This window comes from Grus americana, chromosome 5 (genome assembly GCF_028858705.1).
Source record: "Grus americana isolate bGruAme1 chromosome 5, bGruAme1.mat, whole genome shotgun sequence".
NCBI classification, from domain to species: Eukaryota; Metazoa; Chordata; class Aves; order Gruiformes; family Gruidae; genus Grus; species Grus americana.
The window spans coordinates 4,690,001-4,716,310 of record NC_072856.1 but is presented as its reverse complement, the minus strand read 5'-3'; the positions used below and the strand labels follow the sequence as shown (position 1 = coordinate 4,716,310).

General features: G+C 41.1%; 1 protein-coding gene across 9 annotated transcripts in view; it reads right to left on the bottom strand.

Moving 5' to 3' along the window:
- The window catches only part of NAV2 (neuron navigator 2), a 408,453-nt gene that overhangs the window by 97,287 nt on the left and 284,856 nt on the right, over window positions 1–26,310 (bottom strand). For all 9 annotated transcript variants that reach the window (XM_054826434.1, XM_054826435.1, XM_054826436.1 and 6 more), the window contains 4 exons: window positions 11,998–13,096; window positions 10,245–10,357; window positions 6,633–6,741; window positions 5,122–5,511 (listed from right to left, as the gene is read on the bottom strand). In XM_054826434.1, the coding sequence (XP_054682409.1) occupies window positions 5,122–5,511; window positions 6,633–6,741; window positions 10,245–10,357; window positions 11,998–13,096 (1,711 nt within the window). The remainder of the gene's footprint in view (window positions 1–5,121; window positions 5,512–6,632; window positions 6,742–10,244; window positions 10,358–11,997; window positions 13,097–26,310) is intronic.

Below are 26,310 nucleotides of genomic sequence, written 5' to 3'. Positions count from 1 at the left end.
GTTTGCTTCCCTGACCCCTTCATTATTTGTGTTAATTATCTGTTTACCATATATAGGTACTATTCTGCAATGTTGAAAAGATCAATATGTAAGAGGCCAGTCCTAGCAAGAAAGAAGGTAGCTGAACTAAACACTCTGCTCAGAGAAGAAAAATAAAATAAAAGCTCCTAATGATTCTTAGTCACGTTGAAGTGTTATAGCCATATAAGGAACGTAGTTTTACCCATCCGCTGTATTTCGTTGAATCTTACCACTAAAATCATATCATTTAAAGTGCAATGTCCAGTAAAATGACTAAGGCAAAGCATACAGAAAAGATGACAGTGGTAATCACCATGGCAAAAAATAGGTCAGAAAAGTCTATGGCTAGCATTGAATCAATGTCTGGAGTGAAGAGGTTCTCATTCAGGCCTTGCTTAGCTCAGCAACCCTCGACTTCTAGCTAGCCATGCGTTATCTGGAGCAGCACCCATTCCTGGTACAGACAGCTTAGAAGGAAATGGTTTCTCTTAACTACTGTTACCAAGAACAAATTCTCATTAGCAGCAAACTGCATAGCCCTCCTTTTCTTTCTCTAAAACCTTAGCCCGAGTGAAGGGCTGTTTTGCCACGTACGAGCCTGACGCCCAAAAAAGATGCGTCGCTGCCTGACTGACAAATAGTACAATGTCAAGCAACTGAGCCACAAGAATCCTACAAGTATCAATCACACTATTCAACATACAACGAAATCAGTCCTCAATTTCAGCTCCTCATATCGACCTCTTCTTCACCTCCTAATAGATGTAACTACTAAATTTCCGCATACAACAGAACACTATTTCAACGATGGTTTTGGTCCATGTTACTCAAAGGTAGACAAGCTTCTGCACCACAAACGTGATTTCTACCTAGGGCACCTGAGTGGGTTTGATTGACCCGAGCAGAAGCAGGGGTTAAAGCCCGATTCCCCAGCTCAGAGTGGCCTGCTCCTCCTTTTAGCATCCTTTCATCCATGTTCCCAATTCACTTACTTGTAGAAAGATCCCAGGGGAGCACAGAGGCTTGAACAAACAAGAAGGAACCATATGGAAGAAACCATGAGCATCACGCACACAAACACCTTAAGAGGTTGTGGAAATAGATCTGGAATGGGAATACATTGGCCCCAAATGATCATAAATAAATAAATGGGGAGGTTAATAAAATGGTAAAAAGTCTCCCCCCCACGACAGCCAACGCACTCGCAGGCAGCTGCTGCGGGGAGAATTTTAGCATAGGGTCCCTGAACATCGTATGCAGGCTGAGCCCTTCTGGCCTCACCTAATAGCTGAGAGAGCAGTTCACTGCTGGGCTGGGTAAGTGAGGAATAAGAGAGTCACTAGGTAACGTTTCTTAATGAGATACCCTCCAACAAACGAGCTGGGCGCACCCCAAAGCCCAGCCTGGCACGCAGCAGACCCACGATCCACGCACGAGGTTGCTCATATCTGCCCTCCCTCCAAGTTCAGGCTCCAGGGCGGACGAGCTGTCAAATCATCAAATCTACATTTTGTTGGAACAGAGCTGGAACAGCCAGGCTTCTGCACAAAAATTGTTTTGACAAGCTGTGTTCACAGGCCCAAATTTCCTGAAAAAATTCCCAAAACAAATTTCCTGAAAAAATTTGTGACCAGTGCTAATCGGCATATATCCACGCTGTTAAGCTTGCATAGAAAGCTGTGCGTAGGGTAATGAAAATAGGGGCAGAGGGTTAATTAAATTAAAAGAATTTTAAAAGGCCTTCCTGATCAACAGGCCTGTTGCTCCATTCCAAGGAGAGATAAAAAGAAAATTAACTCTACATCTCATTAGAAGGAACTGGGAGGGGGAGACACACACACACACAATGACAGAGAGAGAGGTAGGAACGTGTATGTAAGTAGCTAAAAGGAGACTGAAGTGGACAAAACCTTCCAAACAACCCCAAAATAAGCCGTGAGAGTCAACGTCCCCACCTGGGACAATCTGTGGGGTTGGACAGGTGAGACAGTTCCGGGCTTTGAGGTGCCACGTTGTGACGAGACTCTGGGCCCCGAGCTCAGCCAGCCGCCGAAGGAGGTTAGGTGGGCGCTCGCTCCCCGCCTCGCACAAATCCCAGTCCTGCTGCTTCGTCATTCGGTTGATGTTTTAGCTCCCACAGTAAGACCACTTCTTACCTTTGATCCACCGCCTGAAGACTTTCTTAATTTAAGAGATATTTTCTGCCCGTTTGGAAAAGACACTCTTTCTAACCCTATGAAAGCAATCCTGGTGTCTGGCAGAGCTCTGCTTGAGCAGACTTATTAAAGGAGGCCAAACGAAACTTCCCATGACCCAGTACATTTCAGAGAAAGCATCAGGATCACAGGGCTAAAATAGTTTATCTTGGCTATTGGATTTATTTTGGCTGTAACAAATATTTTGGCTTCCTTCCCTATCAGTTTGCCAATGAAAACACAGATCCAAGGTTTTCAGACTGCGGGATTGTAGCAATTCTGAAAAATGACAAAGTGAAACACATACCAGCTAATAAAGAGCTATTCATGCTATAAATGCCCTCTTGTGCTGCTTTCCACATACTGTAACTCAGCTTCTGGAAATATTGGGCCCGTTCGCCCCAACATTGATCTCGGAGATTTGTTCTGCAGCAAGTCACACGGATGCTTTCTTTACAAGCAGCCTCTCCGATTTCTAAGCGGTGTATTATTCCTCTTCCACAGAGACACAATGCTATCCTATTTTTTCATTATTGGGAATAAACCGACATTGGGGAAGATAACTCGTGAAACAGGCTACCAAATCGCCTGTTCATACTGAAGATGGTAATCCAGTACTATTAGGTGTCAGTGAGAATCACCAAAGATAACACCCTCATTTTTTTTTATCTTTCTCCATTGATATTGGGATCATATCATCCAATGGTGGCTTTGCAATTCAATATTGCAATACTCCCTTCTCGGGGAATCCACCACACGATTACTCTGCACAGATAACGTAACCCCAGCATTGTGGGGCTGCGCCCAGGAACATGCCCTCCAAATGCCCAGGGGTGCGGCAACGAGAGGACCTCCAAACCCTGTTCACCACCTGGAAATGGAGCTTGATCTTTCTGACGACGGATTGACCTACAATATAGATTCTGCCCTTGGAACTTAGTCAATGACTGCAACAGTGCTATACAAATCAATAAACCAACTCACATTATTTAGCAAAATAGGCTTTTGTAGCTAAAGGTAAAAGATGTGGAAAAGAAAAAGACGTGTGTACACAGCACTCCTCTTGTCCTGAGAACTTAAAATTGAGATCTCATTTATCAATCTGTGGCTGGTTCTCTGAGTAAAACCTGGAATTTATCTCCCTCCTTTAAAAAGCAGTGGGAAATAAGAGTTAGGTTCTCAGTTAAAGTTGTTCTATCACTCAAGGGTAGGAGTGAGCTGTTGTGGAGTATATGACTCTTCTGCTAAATATTATATTCACCATTCTTGGTCTATAACTCATTGCTTTGGTGACAGAGATACCAACTGGCAAAGACATTTTAGTACATTATTAGTTCCTCAGACCCAGAATCTAAAGACCACTCTTGTATTTTCAGACTATGGAGACCTCCATCTTGTACCCTACAGGATGACCAGATAGACACAGAAAAGGAAATTATAATAGAGATGAGTGAAGGCACAGATTTCTCTGGAAATATCATTCATAAGCTCAACAGCTTTCTTATTCTTTCCTTTTCCTCAATCTGGAATCTGAACTTTTCAGACTGAGTAAAGACCTACAAAGACTGGGGCTCCTCTAGGGTATGAGCAGCAGAAGCTTGAACTGACACACTTCTGCCAGGGACACTTCTCACCTCATACTTCACATGTTTTATAGAAACCACGGCACTACTCAGAATTTATTTTCCTCACTTCTAGACCAAAATGACAGCCAGGAGTTTCAATAGAAGTCACAGTTCAGAGGAAAACCAATAATTGTTACTACAATAAACACTGCAAAACTCAGGTATAAGGTGATTTATTCGAGGAAAACACAAGGCGCTTTAGTGATGTGATGCGTTATGAACGCAGCAACAGCTACTGGTGCTTTATCTGAAATGGAATTTTGTGCTGGTTTTTGCGTCAGCTTCTTTACTATTTGCTTCCCTAACGAAGAATTAAAAATAAAGTGTCTGACTTTTCAAAAACAGGACAGCATGAAGATAGCCAAACAACGGACAGAATTAATGGAGGTTTCCAGATCGCGTAACTTAACTGGTTAAGTTAGTGACAGAGCAGCAGCCGGATCCCAGCTTTCTATTTCAGGAAGAGACACTAAATCTTCCAAATAAGCCAAAGCGACAAGAAATGTCACTTATAAAAAAATTACAGAAAAGCCAAGGATGTAAGATGGCCAGACAGGGAAAAGGCTGCCACAGAAATAAATATGCCATTTACATCTCAAAGATGAGTTTTAACATCAATCTAATGCTGATGTACTTGAACTAAGAAAAAATGACTGCACTTTCTAGAAGGATTTAAAAATATCGAATCGAACACTGACTTTGGAGCAAAGAGCAAATGCTTTTTTCCCAGTCAAGGCAGAGGTAAAATGCTGATGTAAAACTTTGCTAATAATTGTCTACCAGTTCGTATTTCTGCACATTAACTTGTTCTTCAGACTTTATTTTGCGTGTACAACTATTTTACCCTACACAGAGATGTAAACTCATTTCCTTCCAGTGAACTGTCCCCTAAAAGTTCAGACAGCGAAAGGATTCAGTAAAAGCCCAGAAAATGCCTCCCTCTCTCCATCTTGTGGGCACAAATGAATATTGCAGCATCTGACTTGACCGCAATGAACCCTGACTCCAGGAAACATCCAATCATGTGCACGAGTATGTTCATCTATAGGAATATTTTTTTAACATGTACTTAAAACTTAAATCATGTGCTTAAATCCCACTGACTAAATTATCTGTGATAATTACCTGTCCTTCCAAATACTTATTAAAGCCAGGAGAATCTCTTCGTGGCTTTTTTTATTTTTTCTTTCTCCAAATAATCAAGGGAATCCGGCACCATTTAACACAATGCAGGAATCACACAAAGTATAGTATTTAAGAAGAAAAGCAAAGGCACTTACCCACTCGTGATGTCATCAGCTCTGATATTCTTGCCCAGCACATCCCCATCGCTCATATAGCCGGTGGCATCCATGGTGATGCCTTCCAGATCGATTTCATCACTTCCCTTGTCCGAGATGTCCACGTGGCAGACACTGCTACCGCGGGACGCTAGCTGCCTCCGCAAAGGTGCCGAATACATGTAACGTCCCGACTCCGTGTTGATGAAGCGGCTGGCGTTCCCGCGCGGAGGATACCCATTTCCCATCGACGGAGCATCGCCTGCCTGCAGGCGGGGGCTGGACTGCCCCAGTCTCCACGATAACGGGGTCGGTCGTCCCGTCAAGCTGAGGATGCTGCGGCCGCTTATCTCGGTAGTGACATTGGTGTCAAATGTAGTTTCCAATGTGCTGAAAAAAAAATAAATGCATTTGATTAAATGTAGACCGCTATATGGAACCTCAAAAACGGGACTGCTACACCGTGAGATTCCATGGGATGTGTATAAATTGCAAGACCCTACACACTGAACACTCGCAGCTTAGTTGTGGCTAAATTTAGTTGCGGCTAATCCATAGCTGCAACTTCTCTTACCCACATGAACTCCCCTTTTCCTTTCCTGCTCGGTGGATATTTGTTAAAACAAGAACATTGTACTTTTTGCAATATAATGTTAGATCTGCGCTGCAAAAACCTATGTATCCTCCAGTTCTAGTAACTAAATCACAATAAGATGTTACACAAATTGAAATTTGAAAAGAAAAATAGCACTGGGAGTTCATCTTTGTAAGCTCTGCCTCAGTTTTAGATAAAAAGCCAAAACACAAAGTGTTCCCCTGATAAACTTGTTTAGGGCTGGAGTCCGTAAGGCACTGAGCAGTAAGTAGGACCCTGACCTCGTGAGGGGCCAAAGAGCTCGTTCTCCCAAGCCTCCTGCTCAACACTGAAAAGATCCGAGTCACGGAATGTTTAAATGCAGTAACAGTCTTTGTTTATTTAGAGCATATTTTAAATATTGCTGAAGATTTCCAAACGCTGCTTTACAAAGAAAAAGCAGGTATATACATGGACGACCAATAACATTAGAAAAATTTGCTTGCCCAAAGATTGGTGGGGAATTCAAGTTATGCACTTGATGAAGTGGGTCAAGCACAGTTCACCTGCTTATTTAAACAAAACATTACACATGGGGGAGAGGGGCGTAATGCACTGAAGTTGCTCAAGAGTAAGATGAAGAAACATTTTGAACTGTAACCTGTATTCAAACATCACCTAACCCATTTAACAAGCACTGATTTGTGCTCCACCTTTGATTGTATATACAACCCGCCACCACCAATTGCTTATCACAAATCTCACTAAACACTGAACATAGTTCAGAATCTGTGCTTTAAAGACAAAAAGTACAAGATCGTCATCTTCCACTGTCAGTGTTAATCATTTTTCAAGGATGCAACCCAGCCAGATCTGAGAGACGTAAAGGAAGAGCACAATGATTTCCATTTTCTTATAAACAAAGCCACGCCGTTACCTGTGAGTGACCTGGGTTCCCCGTAAACTGGACATCGTTTCCTCTAAGTTCTGTCGAAGATCGGCAATGTTTTTCACAGTTCGCAACCGCCGAGTTTCTGGATCCTCTCCTACAGGGACGATAAACCATTAGAAAGGATAATGCAGGAAACACCACAGAACTGAGCTCGGATGCATTTTTTGTGACTTTCTGTTATTTACCACTCTAAACCGATTAGGAGGCAGATACTGTTTCCCTACGGCAAGGCACCTGCCGTTGCTGCAGCCGGACTGAGAACGAGCTCTGTGCCGTTAACTTTATTTCACAGGCTGCCTTTGCACCAGACCTTTCTCTATTGTGATTTCCCCATATGACCCAATTTAAATCCTGGTTAACTTTCAACCTCATTAGAGGATATACTCCATCAATACCACCCTTTCCATCTCATATATTGACACAATTAACATCAACTCGACACAGCCAGTTTCGCCAATGCTATATTTTCACTGGGCCTTCTTTTTCCTATTTTAAATGGATCTCATTCCACAACAGCAGCTTTCCAGTAAACTAAATTGCGTTGACTGGGTGCTCCATGCTAAGCGACATTTTAGGTAAAATAGCAACAGTTTTTGCTCGTCCACAGCACAATACAGTCATCGTTACTCAAATGTGCTACGTGACACAAAATTGGGGGATGACTTTTACTTTCCCTGGCATTTAGAAATCCTGTTCTTTAAACACTCTATTCTAAAATACGTTTATGTCCTGTTCTTTAACTCTAAAAGCAGAGTTTATATACCTTAACAAAGTCCTCCTAGTGCCTCAGCACAATTTATTTTTATAAAATTAATAATTTAATTAGTGCCTCAGCATCATTTATTTACTTGCTCTCAGCTATCAATTAAGAGATGCTTTGGTTGCTAACTCATCTGAGCTTTATATAGTCAAACCTTCTAAGAGGTTGAAGAGAAGTGAATTTCTAGTAGTGTCAACATGCTCTTCGTAAGCTGAATGCTGAAACAGAAAACCTCCAAAAAGCCGTCACAAAACTTCTGTTGGGCACAGAGGGAAATGATTTCATTCCAGAGGGTTTACAACTCATGACTGAAGAAAATACTACAGCAAATTTTAAACTTTTTAAATTTTGTATCCGCCTTCTCTGCACAAGCGATGCATTCTTAAGCTGCCAGGATAGTGGTCATCCATGCAATTGCTCGTTTAGATGGCTAGCTATATATTACACAAATCAGAAGCGTTAAGGACCAGATAAAATAAGCTGTTGTTGGAACTTTCCACATTCTTTGCTTTAAACTTCATGTTTCTGAAAGATGCCAGGCTGGTGGCACATAAGAACAAATCGCGTATCTCGCCTGCAAAGCACGGTAGCACAAACTACTCGCTGGAGCCCCGACGACGGGGGGGAACCACCGAGGGAGGGGAAGATAGACTTTAACGCTTATACAATCATTAGCCTTCCTGACACAAACAACAATGGCTCAGGTAGTGCCCGCAATTTTTTTTTAGTGGGTCTCTACTCCCTGGGCAATAATCTCCCTGGGATACAACTCACTTAGGCCAAATGGTCAAACAATTATGATATGGCTGGATTGGAAACAGCCGCCTAACCAGACCAATTCCTTGAGCCAACGGGTCTCTGGGACAGAAAATATTTTCTACGCTCACAGATCTACAAATTTTTACAGTAAAAGAACATAAAATATTTATAGGCCTTTAGCCTAACAAAGGTTACAGCGCTCTTTTACGGATCGTTTCTCTCATAGATGTGAAGGCAAACAGTAGATAACTTCTTAAAGAGAACATACATGAGACTAGGTAAACCAATTTCTATTGAGATCACTCTTACGCCTAAATTGATACAAAATTTTTACTTCAATGACATTTAATTGCTGAAATTATAAGTATACTTAAAAGAAAGACATTGGATAGTGCCACTAGAACTTAATTATTAAATCACTTAGCTCTTCATGAATAGGCAGTATCATTAAACTAGTCAGCTTCCAGTTTTCCCTACCTATACTCTCTTTTTTTCTTTTTAATATGTGCCTTTAAACTAAAAGCATCAATAGCTGCTACGTAGGGAGAGAAGAAATCTGTCCCTTGTTTCTTCTAATGTATTTGGGTTGAGGGCCCATTTTGTTTTGTTTGCTCCTTTTCCCCTACGGCCCCTTTATGGACCGCTGCTCTCTGTGGGGTTGGGCTGCACGCACCTGGGTTCTGCATCTCCATTGCTCGAGGTTATCAGCTGTCTTCTACTTTTGGATCCCCAACCTTACATATTCTACTTGAATAATAAGTTTGTATTTACATAACATCTGCCATTAAAGACTTTTCGTGATCTGGAAACACTTTGCAGTTTACACAGGCTGAGATACATCTAAGCTAGGCAGTATGATGATTAAGAAGTAAAACTGAAAAAGCGTAAGCAGCTGGACACGCTGTGTTTCTTACTTTGAACTGGCTCTCCCATTTAAATATGAACCCAAAATGTTCTCAAGGATTTTCTCCCTTGTGCCACTTATTTGCCTTTTAAATATTTAATCCATATATACATATCTCTCCATATATAAATCACACACACAGATATGCTCATTTATGCATTCCTGCAGCCCTTTTCCTCACCAATGACTCTGCCTCTTGCCTTTGCCATCAGGTATAAACGCAGCACTGACAGAATACGCAATGCAATATGAAATTAATCCAATTGTGAAACTTTTAACCGCGTGATTTTTTTTCAAGTCAGACAATCAGTTTCAAAACTCTCATTAAAGTGGAGGACACCAAGACTAAGTAGATGAAAAAATCTGATATTCTACCGATGAAATGTACTGCAATAGTATGCAAAGCCATAGACATTACTGAAACCGGAATAGGAGGAGACTTGATTGTGACTTTAAAAATGTGGTTTAGATCTTTAGTGCAACATGGTTGCTAAAAATTGCTTTGTTTTATTCATAAGCTTAAAAATTATTGCTAATAATCGTATAGTTCTTACATTAGCAGAAATTCTAGATAAATGTAAGAGGTACTTTCCAACTTAGACTGCTATTGTTCCAATCACAATCAGTTTCAGGTCCTGTATGCTGGACACAGTAAACTGTAGTTGGATTTTGGTCTCCCACTGCTGCAAAGACCACTTCTCAAATTGACCAGATTCATGCCGGTGAATACTGAGATTCCTCCAAACCTATAAACCAACTAAAACTTCAAGGAAACTCATGTAATCTCTTCTGTAAGCTCTGAAGCAAAGTTTTAAAAAGTAAAAAATAACTATCAAGTGTTTGGGAATACTTAGGATCCTTACAGTAGCTTCATCCTAAAAGGTGCTGCGTATCTCCTAGAAAAACCTGAAGTACCCAAATTCCTAATGATTTCAAAAAAATTGGGGGGGCACACCACTGTGCAGAACTTGAGCATATGGTATTCAGACTACTGACACCCAGGTTCTATCGCTGAAGAGCTGAAAGAAATATCGTACCTAATAAGAAATAAAGCTTTAAGAATAAAACCAAACTAAATCTCCCCCTAAAGAGGGAACTCCTAACTCCAAACTCGCTTTAGCCCATTCTTATCTAACCAGACCAGAGTCAGTAAAAGTCGTGTTGCAAGACGTACCTGAGAGGTCTTCGAGAGCAGGCTGTCCAGTTTTGACATAAAGAGCAGAATCCATGCTGACCCCTCCTGTGCTGGCCTCGGCTGTTACGTTCCCTTCATTGTCTGTCTGAGACCTGGAAGGCAAAACAAAATAGAGATGTGCAGTCACTCTGCATTAAAAGTATCTCAAGTATAAAAACTAGACAACTGCACCCGCCATCAGCTGCTCTGTCCCTCTCGCCAGAACAGACCAGCAGACTGATTTTACATAATTCATTAGGCCCACATTGAACTATGTCCTAGAAATGGAAACAAGCACTCAGCTGTAAAAAATAAAAAATTCATAGTCAAAGATAGGCTTTACAGCTCTTCAGTCAGGGTCTTAAGACGCTTGGATTTCCAGCTAAATTTTAATTATCAATAACATCAGTTGTGGCTAATCTGATCCTCTCTAATATAAAGTCCGTATTGCACAAATATGAAGCAGGTGGGGTGCGATTGCATGTTACGCTCCTGCTAATTTCTTCAGTAACTAGCAATGTCACTCATTTGTATTCTAAAATAAATGACTGGGTAAAACGAACTTCGATTTATTGTCAGACATCTGCCAAGAGATCAAAGGCAAAAATGCATATAGTAGAACTGAAAAATGATGGAAAAGGGTGACAAACGTGACCAAAGGGTATGAACAGCATCTCCACAACTAAAAACAAAACAGGGTAGGACACCTTAGCCTAGAAAAGACACACCTTAAGGGAGGAAAGTGTATGATAGAGGTGTCTCAAATCACGAGCAAGATGATGATGAAGACGACAACAACCGCTTGCATTCTCTTCTATGAAAGAATCGAGCAGTGTCAAAGGAAACTAGGAGATGGCTGTCAAACCCCAAAATTCCACCATCTGACTCAGGAATTTCCTGCATCATGGTCAGGCTTGGGAGCAGGTCCTTAGGAAGCTTTGTGATTGATTTCTCTCTCATTACTCTTCCCTATGTATCCTCTATTGCCAGTGTCAAGCAGATGTTGGGAGTAGATGGAGGTTATTTGTGACTCCATGTGGCTGCTCTTACGCTTATCTAATTCAGGGTTAAAGCACAGAACAGCAGATTTTGTGCCTGGCCTTACCTATTCTAAGAAATTTTGTTGTTGTTTTTTTGTTTTGAAGGTTTCCCATTACTGCTTATAGTGATGCAGCTCCACCACTGTAAGCCACGCTGAAGAGAATGAGCGTATCTGTCAAACTGGCGCTGCTACAACTTTTAAAGCTATGAGGCATGAAGCAAACCTAATACACACGCTACAAAAAAGACGAGCAGTAGCCGGTCATGAAGGTGTGGGTGTTATTATCTGAACTGTTAGCAGGGTCAGATACAACAATTATTCACCCTTCTACCTATCGCAACTTCTTACACATCTTAATCTGATGGCTTTCATCAACAATTTTTGTGTAAATGTATAAATTGTCCACTCACTTAAAGCAAGAAACTTTTACATGATGTGGCATTCATCTTGCTGCCTCATCTCCCTGGAAGTGTCCAAAATGAGGCAGTGGCACAGGTTGCCCAGAGAAGCTGTGGATGCCCCTGGATCCCTGGAAGTGTTCAAGGCCAGGTTGGATGGGGCTTTGGGCAACCTGGGCTAGTGGAGGGTGTCCCTGCCCGTGGCAGGGGGGTTGGAACTAGATGGGCTTTAAGGTCCCTTCCAACCCAAACCATTCCAGGATTCTATACAAGTGTCACGTTCAAAACTGTCCACTGGAGAAGTTCACCGTACCTGTACATGAAGGGAGCTACCGTGGCAGTGTTCGGGTGGCTGTATTGCTGTTGGGGATGAGGTAGCTGAACACTCACAGTATTGCTCCCTGTGGTGTGTGTCGTCGCGGCGGGTCCGTTGACAGCTTGGCTGCTGCTGCTGCTGTTGAGACCTCCTACGCCTTTTCCTTCTGAAGAGGCTAGGCTGGACGAGGAGCTGGAATGCCTGCTGTCCAGCTGAGACTTCTGATGAGAGAGCCCCGAGCCGGTTTTCCCGCTGCGGCTTCTCTCGCCTTCCTTTGCAGGAACGGGGGCACTTGAGGATTTCCCTGTGGTGTTTTTCATTCCTGGTTTTGGTATTCCACTGTGCGAAGGGGCAGAGGCCTCCTTCTTGGCACTATTCAGCTTTCCTCCTTTAGGGATAAAGCTTGCGATCTTGGAGGACTTTTTTGGCATCTCTGTTGTTGCTAGTGCTGTCTGTTCTTCTTTTGGTTCCTCTTTCACATCCAGCTTTTCCGTGATAGATGTTCTCTTTGCAATGTCTTTACTTTTATCCTTTTCTTTCTCTTTCTGTTTCTCCTTATCCTTCTCATTACCCTTTGGAGAACTCTTCTTGTTAGTTAGTGCCCGGCTAAAAGTCCTTTGTGCAATGCCCTTGAGTGCAATTTTGGGACTACTGGACATCGATCCCGGATTGTTCACGTTCTGATTCGCAGCATCAATCTCTTCGCTTTCCTCAAAGCTGAGAAGCGCCTCTAGCTTTTCACAACTGTTGTCCCGAGACCCCGGACACTCCAGCGTTGTCCCTCCTGCTTTGGAACCTCCTTTGCTATTGAAGAGTTTTAATTTTTCAAGCATGGATTTTTGACCGTTGGGAGTTGTTTTGGTAATTTCCGACGGTGGCTTTGGAGGCTCCGATACGGGCTGCTTTACGGATAACATGGAAGACGTAGCTGTGTGCTTCGCACTAAGGGACTTGCTGCGCCAGGGTTTAATAGCAGAGCTGGGCTGAGGGATGGCTGATGAGTTATTGCAACTAACAGTACTGCTGCAGCTTTGAACTGAGGATGAGACATTTTCATTCATTCCTGTGGGCTGGGAGGCTGTACTGTCTGCAGGCTCTGGAAAGAAACCAAAAAACAACCCAAAAAACCAACACAGTAGTACCTGATATTATAGCTAGTCTGAGATTCTTTCTGTAATGAAACATTAGGAACTTTACACTAATAACAGTAAAAGATAGATACATATCGCTGTTTTCAACATCAGTATCACTTAAAGAAAATAAAAGCCAGTTTTCTTTTCCTACCCAGCAGAACAACAACGAGTTCCTACTATGTAATTTACATTTACTTGCTGTTTCAAGGCAAAAAAAAAAAAGTAAATATAAAACCTCCTCCAATTCAAACCAAAATGTGTTTTGCAATGTGTTCTCCCTTATTAAGTTCATAATACTTTTTCATTAGCAAAAACACAGCACTATTTTCTAACTAAGGCTTCCCTCTGCTTTTGGCAAAATACTTGCTGTCCAAGTTCGATTCTTAGAAAAACCTCAAACATATAAATAAAATGCAAGAGTAAGGAAAAAATTAAAAATGAAGTCATTTCAGTTATTGGGGAAGGGGGGGGATGAGACCTTCGCATGCAAAAGGTAGGAGAAAACTCCATGTACAAAAATAAAACCAACTGTGTTCTTATGCAGTGAACCTAAATTAAGTATTACCACCTATCTTAAACCCGCTGTGAGAGAAACTAGGGGCAATAACAGCCCTCCTCCCTCAGAGAAAACAAATCTTTTATTTAATTAGTTCCTTTTAATGTTATTTGTTCTTGTTAATAAATTAGCTCAGAGCTTAGAGAGAGCTTGAAAAATCACACTCACCTACCAGTGGCCAGTTCTCCTCTGAAGTTTCTCTCTGCAGAGTTTCCTTTCTGGAGACGTTACTCTCTCAATTATCACAAATATGTTTTCTGTTAAACTGCTCATGTTTCCAATTAACTTTTGTCATCTATGTCTGTTCGCCTGCCCAGCAGCCTGCTGGGGATTAACGGCTCTTACCTATATTTCCCTGCCCTCTAGCAATAAAGTAAACTGTGTATAGAGCTGCATTTTTTTAATTCAAAAATACACAGCGGTTGAGAGCGTGCGTTTTCAGCAGCAGGAGCAGCCCTCTGAATTCAGCCCTGTAAATCATGAGCCGCTGCAACCACACAGGGACTGTTTTACTTCACTTTCAGCTGCTCAGTGAAGATACGGCTCTGTTAACCTCCCTCCTCTGATCCAAACCAGATCTACTGAAGATTTAAAGCACATACATCTTCCTGACTTCACGTAGAATCAGGTTTCTATGAGTATTAGAGACTCCTTAATAATAAACTCGGTCATTTCACATCATTATGGACAAAGTGGGATAGCAGGAATTAATGATACTTTTCAAAATATTACTGAGGTCAGAAGATTTCCAGGACTCTGTTATTAAGCAATAACTATTATATTGGCCGGTTTTGCTAGTCCTTTTCCTATGGCAAACTACCCACACAAAGATGGAAGGAAGCAAGAGCTGGATTACAGACGCAGAAAGGAATCGGACTTCTTTTAAGCTGGTGCCAGCCCGCTGACTTCCAGGGCATTCCTCCTGTTTTACTCTAGTACAGAAGGAAAATCAAGCCACCGAACGTCCCAAACAGCAATGCCACCTGGTCCTCTAGTTGCTCTGCTCAAGCCTGCTAAATGCAATCCGATGGGTTAAGGAGAACTAAGAAGCGGCAGCGGAGGAGGCGCAGTGACTCCCAGCGCACGGGAGAGCGGCGACCCACCACCCAGTACCCTGCCCGCAGACAGGAGCGAGGAAGGAAGGTCCCAACTACTTCAGAAGCTGTTGGAAACGTTACTCCCTCTGCTTTCAAAAGCTGTGCACCATCGCTTTTGCCTTCATGCCTCTTACCATACACTGCTGCTTTGTTATTATTTTTATTTCCTGAAGTCCTCCTACCCATCAAAATCTACTTCCCATTGCAACACTGTGCCGTGCTCCTTTTGTAAACTCAGAACAAGCGAGCCTTTGTCTCAGCCTGCCTTCCACAGAAGATGCCCAAGCAATGACATGAAAGCTTCACGAAACTCCCAACTGTGCATCATTTACAATTAATTTGTTTAGCTTTTTTTAAAGAAATAACAATTACCCATCTCAGCATCAGGATACTTTTACAGAAACTGGAGATTCACTTCCAACACTAAGCTGCTTATCCAAATGCATTTTGGCCTAATCACTCTAAAAGAAATCTCAGCGCAAAGCGTATCCATGCCCATGAACCATCAGAGCTGTCTGTGATTCATGAACATGCCTAGGATGAATTTACAGCTGGGTCCAGGGATGAGCCTACTGTACTAATCAATAAGGGCAGAGGAAGCTTTTACTTTCTCAGAAAAAAAATGAATTGCAAGGAGTTACGGGACTGCGATAATATAAGGGTGACAAATTGAAAATTATTGGCAAGGGATGCGTCTGCAAAGTAGTGCTTATTGCTTTACACACATAGAGAGGAGGCAGCATGAAGCGGGAGAAGAGCTGGTTGCACACTCAGGTAGTACAACATATGCAGCAACACAAACCCAGCTCGGGGGGGAAACTCGTTTAGCTGGAGCACACAGCCAACTGAATAGACTTGGAAAAGAAGTCTGCGTTCTTCTCAAAAAGGTTCTTCAAAACAGTTTGAAAAAAAATACAGGCAAGGTGTATCAGTATGAACAAAGCCATCCTGCGTTTTCCAGAACTCAGAGCCTATGCAGAGTCCTTGCGCGAGCTGCGACCTGCAGGCTGGGGCACGTGCCTGGGATCAGAGTCACGCCAGCACCAGGCTGTGGTCCATGACCCAGCTGTCCAGTCTGACTCCATCTCAAACACCGAGCTAGCTGCTAACACACTGCTCATCACCTGTGGGAGCAGAAACCGGAGGCAACCCACATCAAAACAGGCTTCCTACGAGCTCTACACTGTTGTCCTGGAAGTGAATGGAAGGTGTCAGTTCATTTGGGACATCAACTTCATCCTAACAGCCCAGGTGAGTGCTCCAGCCCACGAACTTTTGGGGAAAAGGCTTTGCTTTAAAAAAAAAAAAAAAAAAAAAAAGTGCTATTTTGCTTGATCCAATCACATACAAAAAGCATTTCTCAAAATTTACTTCCCAACAAAATCCAGAACTTTTTCATTTCTCCTTTCTGTGAATATTTTCAGGATTTTTTTTTTTTTTTTTTAAATTCTGTTTGGTCACTGGCCAGAATACACTTTTTTGTTTGTTTGTTTTTAAACACAGCATTTGCTTTGTCCCCAACTCCTCCACATACACCCTCCTAGTTGGAACTTAATTGTGCTGCTGTTGCCAGTGGCGTAGGATGAGTACAAAGAAACTCCATTTACAGAGTTGCTCTTCATTTACAAATATGTCACGGAAATCAGAATTAGAACAATAGTATCACTGTAACATTTTAAAAAAGGAATAGATGGGGATGTTAATGTAGTTTTCAGAGTCTCTACCTGACATGTTCGAAGAAGTAAATTCTGTGACTGTTGGATGCTACGCATCTGATATCAGGGAAAAATATTTAGAAACTCTTAAATATTCACGTTAAGCTTTGGGAAAGGAAAGAAGATATTTTCTTACACAAGTAGAGCGGATTTTGATTCGTCCTCAGGTCAAATACAGTCAAACTGGAAGTTTTTGTCACATTGCACCGTGCAAATTTAATGCAAGAAATAAAAGGTTCACCATAAAACACACTCATGAAAAATGGCCTCAACTTCAGAAAACTGCAGCCTTTTTAAGATTCTCAGTTTCTTTCTTACAAACAAGTCTGCTGGCTCTTTTACTCCTCAGGCCAATTCTGGTAAACGGAAGGGGTTCTGCTGCCAGAATGGAGCTTCAAATGCTAGGTTTCCTAATGAAGCAGTAACATCAATATGTGGATAACACATCAGCATGCAAAGGGGAAAGTTTTATTCAGCGTAGCATAGGCCCTTCTTTCATGAAAAGGAGAGCAGGTTTCATGCATTCGATTAATAAGCTTATTATTTCCCATGTGTTCCTTTGTGAGGGAGATATTTTCTTTCTTCAGCAACCTGCATTAACTAAAACTGACTATAAAAGAAATGTTTTCAAACCCAAGCTACAGTCTACAATAAATAATGATCGCTTTCCTCTTTTCAAAGTCAAATCTTGGCCTGAAATCTATTTTGTTCCTAGCGTTCCTGTTAGAAAAGATGTTGGTGGTCTAGTTCCAATGCCAATACGCACTGTAGCATGGGTAAATCTGATTTCAGCTGCTCCTGCAAAGTCTTAACTGCATCTGCAAACCTACCCATTTGTGATGGAAAAAAAGAAAAAGAAAAAGAAAAAAAAAAGTCTGAAGGCTTATGATTTAATTCTTCCACTGAAGTCTTTGAGAGCTTAAGTTATAATAAGGTCAGGAGAAAATATATGCGATTTCCCATCATTTGTCATGTTCACTCTAAGCAAGTGGACTTTGCTTTGCTGTAACTGAAGACTTTCAAAACCAATCATCATAAGCATGAAAGGCAACACAAAGACAAAGATGTTCTCATAAGTTACTTCTCCTTAGGAGGGTCAAGAACTTAACAGCATTTTTATTCATTTTAGAATGAACAAGCTGTCATTTTTTATTTCACAGCTATGGGAAAAATAAAAAGTTCTCATGAAGAGAAATATCTTTTAGTCCAGCCCATAGATTAGATAACTGAGTTAAAAGCAAATCCACAAGCAAATTCTAATTTAGGAAGTAAAAGCAGATCTGCTCTATGACTTTAGAGTGTCCGAACTGCAGAAACCACTGTGGCAGTTTCATCATTTCCCATCTAGAGGAATGACTGGTGAGACTTGACCCTTCCTATCCACCCACCAGAAGACTCTCCTTCAAAGTACTACAAATAAGAGTCCTACAGAGAAAAGCTTTTTAGCTGAGCTATTCTCTTCTTCAGTAATGATTTATCACGCTCAGCAAACCCCTGAAGTATGGAAATGCCTGCTTTTCTGCCAGGAGCTGACTATAAAAATCACAATCTTTCCATAATCCAAACCACAAGCAGGTAGAGCAGAACGTTCCCAACAAGAGCAACCTGGCACACAGCCTTTCCTCAAAATAAGCACAACTCTTCTGGCCCACAGATAATTCTATTTCGATTCTAACACTTGACCAGAGAGAACTGCAGCTGCGTGGAAAGCACTGGTTGATTTACCGGTTCCAGGTGGCAAGAGGCATAGCCTCCACCCACAAGATGACTGAAGCTTTGTGTTGTCTCTTCTACTCTGGACTACAACAAAAAGCAACAAAAATGTTTTCTTACAGCACAGATTGGCAGATAGGGAAATTCTGCATAACCTGAGAAAAGCCCAGATAGGAAATAATTTGCTGTGCTGAGTGACAAAAACTTCACCAAGCTTCACCTTCACCTTCTGTCCACCAGCTTTCCCTCTAGGGGTGAGTCAATTTATTGGAACGTGAAACAAACATTACCTTTACTCCCTGATGTTTTTCTCCCCTTCCGTTGCATCTACTTGTTCAAGCTCAGCATTGTAAACTCCGTAGCTTCAGTGGCACTTTTGTGTATTCACAGAAACATGTTGTACCTCTGAAAACCCGTACCGAAGCCTGTGGATGCGTAACTCAACTTCCACGTTCCTGTGAAGTCCCCTTCGTTCACACAGAGCTCCAGAATATGAAACAACAGTTGTGCTGTTGACTGGTTTACATCGCCAAGCCTCAGCGTTTTTGCTGAGGTGAAGGGGAATAAAACCGGAGCACAGGCGATCCTTTCCTCATTGTCTTGACATAACCGACTAAGACACTTGAATTCCTTGTTGTTTTTGTTTAGTTACTGTAAAATTCAAAATGCTGTCCACATGAGTGCCTAAGAAAGCGGTTGGAGGGACCTCTATTGACCACATACCAGTTAGATGGTCATAAAAAGAATGAAACCAAGTTTACTGTGCCATTCAAAACAAGTTCACTCTCCATTTAATACTAGATAAATACCATTCTTGTTCACTACTCTCCATTTTCTTCTCATTATTTCTCAAGATTTCTCATAACAGAGTTATTCAAAAGCATTAATGAATTCCAGGCAAGGAGCTGTTATGGAGTCTTTCATTAGATTTTATACATAGCTGGAGTGGACAACGTGTACACTTAGCAGCCTTGATCTGACACATCTCTCCTACCGGTAGGTTATATGAAATATGCCACACACATATTAGTGGTCTAAGAATTGCACTTAGGGAATATATTGATTATTAGTAGTGGCTCCAATCAGGGCTTGAAATGACCATGGATGTAGAAATGGGGGCAGATTTTTAACAGAGCAGGGACAGACAATAGGGCAATATGAAAAAATATCTAAGAAAACTCCCACTGATCAGTCAATACACCAAGCTAAATTACTTTTTCTCTCAGAATGTCTTACTCCGCTCAGTGAGAAGTCATACAACTGCCCAGCTGTATGCAGTAAAGTGGCAAACACCAAGGCACTCTCAAACGTGGATGTTCTATGTTTAAACAGAGGAGTCAAACCAAATCATACAGAAATACCAACACCTTATCATCATCTATATTTACACCTATATACCAACATACATGAATATGCAGAAATCTATTACTTTTTTATACGAAAAACAGCCGACAGGCACATACTGCTATTTATACTGAGGTCATCTTCATTTCCTCTCTCTGGTCAATTAAACCGCTCTACACTCTGTAGCAGCCGATCTTTAGGCCAACGTGCAGTTAACGATCTATTATTCATTAGAGTAATGATGGGTTGGGCCATGGCTTTCTACACATCAGCCACTTCAGAGGTGGTGGTAGTTCTCTGGCACCAGGCAGAGATTCTTTAGGTACATTTGGTTAGGGATGAGGACAGGCACAAGGCTCAGTAGAGAAGCCACAAATGGAAGAGACAAGAGGCTGGACGATGCTCTTAGCCAGGGAGAGGAGGCTTCTACAGGTGTGGTAGAAACATGCTGGCTCTTACAAAGTTTGGGACATAGCACCACTGCTGTTTGCTTTCCTATGATTTAATAGTGAACTTTCATTTCCATGGCTGCTGTTCTGGCACAATTCACCCAGCAATAAATTTGCAAGAAATTGTAAATATTTATTTTAAAAGGAAACATCTAGGAACTGTAAAGGCCATGAAATGCTGGGCCAGCTCTTCAGCTGGTATAAATTAACATGGTTCCACTGTCTCCAATGCAGCTATGCAGATGTACACTGGGCAAGAAGCTGCTTCTCAAGGTTACGTTTTACTTCAAAGCTCAGGATTTTTACCCTCACGAACTGTGCAGTTAAGAACGTGCCATTGGCTAATTTTTTTTTTTTCCCAAAAAATTTTATTTCAATACATTTTTAGCTTGGTGTAGATATTCCTAAAGTTTATACCAACTATGGCAAAGTTCTGAGGTCTTGTAAAGCTCCGCTTCAGCCATGATTAAGCCTTCAGCCAGCCTTTGTTTAGGGAAAAGAGGACATATTTTTAAATGCCAAATTCAGCCAGTTGAACGGTTGTAAAATTAAGCACGAATATGATTTACTGCATACTCTTATCTTGTCGTATAAACGTGCCATACTGCCTGTTATATTCTGACAGTCTTTAAGCTGTTCTATGGGCACACACCCAACATAAATGTGTCACTAAAGATTCACTAAGATGAGCCAATCTTTCAAAAAAATATACTTGATTAGAAAAGTGAAAGGATGTAAGCAGTACTCCAAAATATATATTTATCTCAATTGCCCAAAGATGAGTATTTTGTTTGACGCTAATGACCCTTATGAGGGTCACCTTATGACATAAGCCAATGACCTTATGTTTGGGGAATACAGAGGCATTAATATATTTGGTAAATTGGAGAAACAGACTGAGTCAATAACATTCACTGAAGTTGACTGAAAAGTTCTGTGCTTAGAAAGGAGAAATTCAATGCCTAAATCTAAAATGTCAGACAATCAGCTATGCAGCAGTACTGCAGAAAAGAAATTGGACTTACAGTAAACCACAACTGCACACCTCTATAATGCAACACCAAGGAAAAACTAATGGCTTTCAGGAATGCATTATGAGTATCATATATAAGACAGATAATGTAATTATTCCACCCTAGTCAGGACCAGAGTAAGGCATCAGGTGGAGCGCTGTGTCTAGCCCCAGCACCCATCTAAAAGAGATTGACAGACTGGAAAGAGGCCAGAAGAAATCATCAAGATGAAGAGATTTATCACAACGAACCTATGAGAAGAAGGTTGAATTAGTAGAGGTTGTTTAGTCTAGAAGAGAGAAGACTGAGGGGAGACATTGTAAGCCTTCAAATATACGAAGGCTGTTATAAACAGGACAGAGACCAAGGAAGAGCAATAACGTGCTTAATTTTTGGCCAAGCAAAATCCTGGGTTTATTTTTTTTTTAAAAAAAAGCTAGCTTTAAAACCAAATGGGCACTGGGACACACTTAAGGAAATCATCAAGTCCTAGTCTGTTCTGAAATGTCTTGTGACAGGTAACGCCTCTCAGGTGAAGGGACAGTTGATTTTGCTGCAGAGTTGGAGCATAGACTCCCGTTATTTACAGATGCAATTCTATAAATATATAATATACGTTGCAAACATCATAATTTTAAACACAGTTCATTAAACGGAGTCAAAACCAGAAGAAATATCTACACTGCAAAGTTATGACTCAAATTTGTGTAAGGATAGCAGAAGTAGCTTTAGATTAAGGGACGAACAAAAACCTAGAGATTCTCCGAGGCAGAAAATATAAACCAAACCACCCAGGTTCTCAGGGTATCTTTTGGGTTAACCCACACTCCTTTGTTTCTCCCTCTTTTTTTATTTTTTTCTCTTGCCACATCAAATTCACTGTACTATATTCAAGGCACAATAAAGCATACTGAACATTTGGTAAACACCTTCATGCAAGTTATATGTAGAAAACCGGATAGGGTTATTCCAGCATCTGCTTTTTGGTAGTGCATACAGCAGAACAATAGAAAATATCAACTATTCTGATTATGGATTTGTCGAGACAAATTATGTAAACTCTTTTTATCATCAGTCTGACTTACAGGGAAAACCCTGAGTCGGTAAAACCAGAGAGCACCTCGCGACTGCCAGCAGAGATGCGCAGAGGCAGAATCCTAAACGCTAAGCAGAATACGCTGTTTGCTTCGTACCTGACCTGGATGAAACATTTGTACATTTTTAAGGGTGGTATGCATGAAATTTGTTAAATTCTTATATTCTCACTTTGTTGAGCCAATCCCATTTGTCTCCCAGGGAAAAATCTGAAAGCGTGGGTAAATTGGTTTCAATCTTTATGGACCTCTTTAAAAAAAAAAAAAAAAAAGAAAACCCACAACAAACTTTCCCACTTTTGCAGTTCTTTTCATCTTAGTGACTTTTGCACAGTCTTGGCAAGTCAACACTTCAAAAGTAAACATCGGATTCACTCAATTTTCTAAAGAAAGAGAAACTTGAAAACAAAACCCGAGACGGATATAGAAGAGGAGTGAATGTAACTGCTCCAAAACATCAAATGAAGGACATGATTTCCTTCACGATTTTCACACAATTTTCAGTCACGAAGTTGTAACTACAAATAAAATAATAATAATAAACCCCCTCCACTTTAACTTACTGCTATCTGTTGCATGAGCCAACTGTTTCATTCTATAAAATCTCTTCTCATCTTCCTGACATCCATACGCTGCTCATCGCTAGGGAGAGGAATCTTCCCATTTCAGGAGCTCCGCTTATTTATGCTAGTCTCCAGTGAACTATTAAATCTTTCTGCCGCTCTGGGTTTCAAAAGCTTTCCTCACCCCACCCTCTCCCAGCAGCCTTGCAGAGCCGGGCTCAGCGCTAGTCCATTGGCACAGTTAAAACCGATTTCAGCGACGACCTGGCAGTTTGTACAAAAAGGGTCAATGCCTTCTCAGTATCAACTGAAGTATATCAACTGAAGTATATCAGAGTCCTCAGTCAGTCCCAGCAGCATGACGCCTATAAAGGACGTTGGTCGAGATACCAGGCTTAATTTCACATTTCTGTCTTATTTAGCAACACCAGATGTTGCAGTGACCGACTGAATGGGGAGCACTGTAAAAACAGGGAGTCCTCCCGGTTGCAAATTAACTTTGTGGGTTTTTATTAACTCTCTCTTCTATAAGATACCACGTGCCTGACTACTTCAGGACTATTTAGTCTTTGATTAGTAAAAGATATCACTCAAAATGCTACAACTTATAACAACTGTTATATATATAGATACACATATATAAATAATAACTATTTTTTTTTATATATATATATATATATATATATAACAACTGTTATAATATGTTGTTATATTGTTGGTAGCTTCTACGAGCTACCAACATTACAACGACTTTTTAAACAGACCAGGAGGACATCACAAGTGGTTTTCAGATTGGTTTACAGAAAGCGTCCCCCCCACTGGGCTCTCCAAAAAGCACCCTTTGTTACTTCAGGGTAGTTACAGAATGTGAGAGTAATCAACCACAGACCCTGATGAACCTCAAAAACTGGAGTTATTCAGTACGACGCCAATAAAAGAATTTTCCTCAAAGTTTAAAACCCAAGAAGTTGAACAGCACAAGCTCTGCAGTAAGCCACCTGCAAGACCAAATCTAGAGGTCCTGCTTTTATTTTAACTCTTCTCAGTCAGCCAAACAATCCTGCCTAATAACTCCTCTTGCCTGATTACTGAAACGGACAAAACCACAGAGGACAACTGCTATTTTAGGCCCAAAGAGATTGATTTACCAACACTGGACTGTTATTATTTTCTCCTACAGTTGGATGAAAAATTTATAAGGTGGTTATGGGCTGTAGATAGAAGTCTAGCTGGTATGACTTGGGGACAATAAAATTTGTTTATTTAAGGTTTTTTTCTTCAGGAGGACAATAGCCCTTTGAAATGAGCTCACATCAGCCCAGGTTGGTCATTAACACGCTCAGCACCAAAAGTTCACACCGTAGCTGACAATTCGATCATCACCGAATAGAAACAGCTAGTGGCTTTGTTTGCTTTAAATACCACGCTTGTTATCTTGCTCATCTCAACCATTAAATATCAAAAGGCATGTTTTCTTCTTTGGGCAGGAAAAGGGTAAGAGGAGGCGGCTCTGAGCACGGGAATAGGCTGGCCATATATGCAGTTTCCACTCGGAAGAGACTGTCCAGCCATCCCGGGGACCTTCCGCCAGCCCTGAGTCAAGCTGGCTCCATGCCACAGGAATTAAATCCGACATTCTCAGCTATCCTGTCATAGCTGTCACGATAACTATCCCTGTACCTGCAGCCAGAAAAAGCCTTCGCTTTCGCATTCAGGCTTTTATGCTGAACACTACTATAAATGGGTAAAAAAAAAAAAAAAAGTTAAGTCTGTAACAGGAATTTCTATCATGCTTTACAAGTCTCAGAGCTCTTTTTCCACCACTTTTTTTTTTTTTTTTTTTAAACTCTTACACTATTATTTGGCGCAAAGGCAAAAGCCTGGGGTTTGTCTCTGTTTATTATTATTAATTTATTCGGAGCGGAAAAACTGCATGAGGTTAAACAGAACATAAGGGTTCCAGTGAAGAAGCTTGTGCAACATCACATCCCCCCGTGGCCTTCTGAGCGGCGCATCTCCAGGAACCAGTACCGCCTGGATTCTCATACATCTAGCTGGGAAAATCTCTTTGCAGCTATATAGATTTAACTGTGAAGAGTCATTCCTACTAAAGCTATGCCCAAGACGTGCCATGCCCTCTTGAACTGCTCCAATAAATATAACTCCCTACATATAAAGCGCACACATTTTTAGCACGCATTCGGCGTATGTAACCATACACCAATAAGATGGATTTGCTCAGTGGAGTGGAGGTTACGTTTCCTTGCTAATATTTTACTTACTTGGTAGTCATTCCTATTTTGATAACACAAAGTTAAAAAGTTATAGGATAGAAATTCCTTAACTGTCCTTCGAAATACCTTAATATCTCCTTCCTATTCAACTAGTCTACACTTAATAAAAGTTTTAAGAGGGAACAATATTTAAAGGTATCAAAGTGTGGTAATTTTATACGTGCCAGAGCTCAGAGCTGGACTCAAGTAATATCAGCCCCTTACTGCTGGCTCCATGCAGGTCCGATTCCTGCACAATTGTCATTGCAATGAGACTGTCTCTCTGGGATCCGCAGGTCCCCGTACTTTCCTCTGTCTCTGGGCCACCCTCTGTACTGGAAGCACTTGAGCTGTGTCAGCAGGGTAAATAAGCCTGCAACGGGCAAAACGCGGACTGGTTTGAGTATTGCATCACGTGGCAATACACACGGCTTTGCACAACAGACCAGAACCGAGCATCAACGCAGAGGAAAGGAAAACACGAACCATTTAAATAAGGCAGGCACGTAGGACGCTTACAAAGTATTAGAGGTTTTTCTTAACAGGTAGAACCGTCAGTCCTGAAGCATACTTTGATTTCGCTTTGCCTTTCCCTGCCCCTACAGATTCCCTTAAATAACTCACTGATAACTGTTTAGTCAATGTCCGGTATACTCTAAAAAAATAATCTTATATTTAAACTGTAGAAATCATAGAACAGTCCTGCCGTAGGCATATTCTGAATACCTCCAGCAAAGGAGATTCCACCACTTCTCTGGACAAGCTTCTCCAATGTTTAATTCTTCTAACAGTGAAGAATTTTATTCTTATTGCCAGACAGAAATTCTCCTAAAGGAACTTGTGCCCATTGCCTCTTGTCCTGTCACCATGCATCCTTGTGGATACAGTGACTACCCTTTACATACTAAAAGACAGTGATTAAAGAGATACTACATTCCAAATTAAAAGGGATTACCCCAAATTTGAAAGAAATAAAAGGAGCATCAACCAGAAGAGCACATGCTTTTCTTACTCTCCTGCCTGTATCATATATCCATATCTGGAAATAGAAACATGCAGGGCTAAAGTTATAGCTGAGTCAGCAGGATTTGGTTTCAGACCCCTCTCATCAAGTAAGTTTGCAAGAACACTGCTATTAAAACAGTTATTTCATCTGACTGCATGAATCTGTATGCATATATATTTTTTTCTAATACTACCTATTTTAAAAAGCCTGACATTATTAGCACTGCCTTCTTCATAAGTCTGAATAATAAACATTTCCTTTGATCTCACGTGGAAATGGTCAAAGTCTGGTAGTGCTTTTTTCTACTGACATTTTACCTAACATTTAATCCAAAGGAAAAGTGTCATTGTTCCC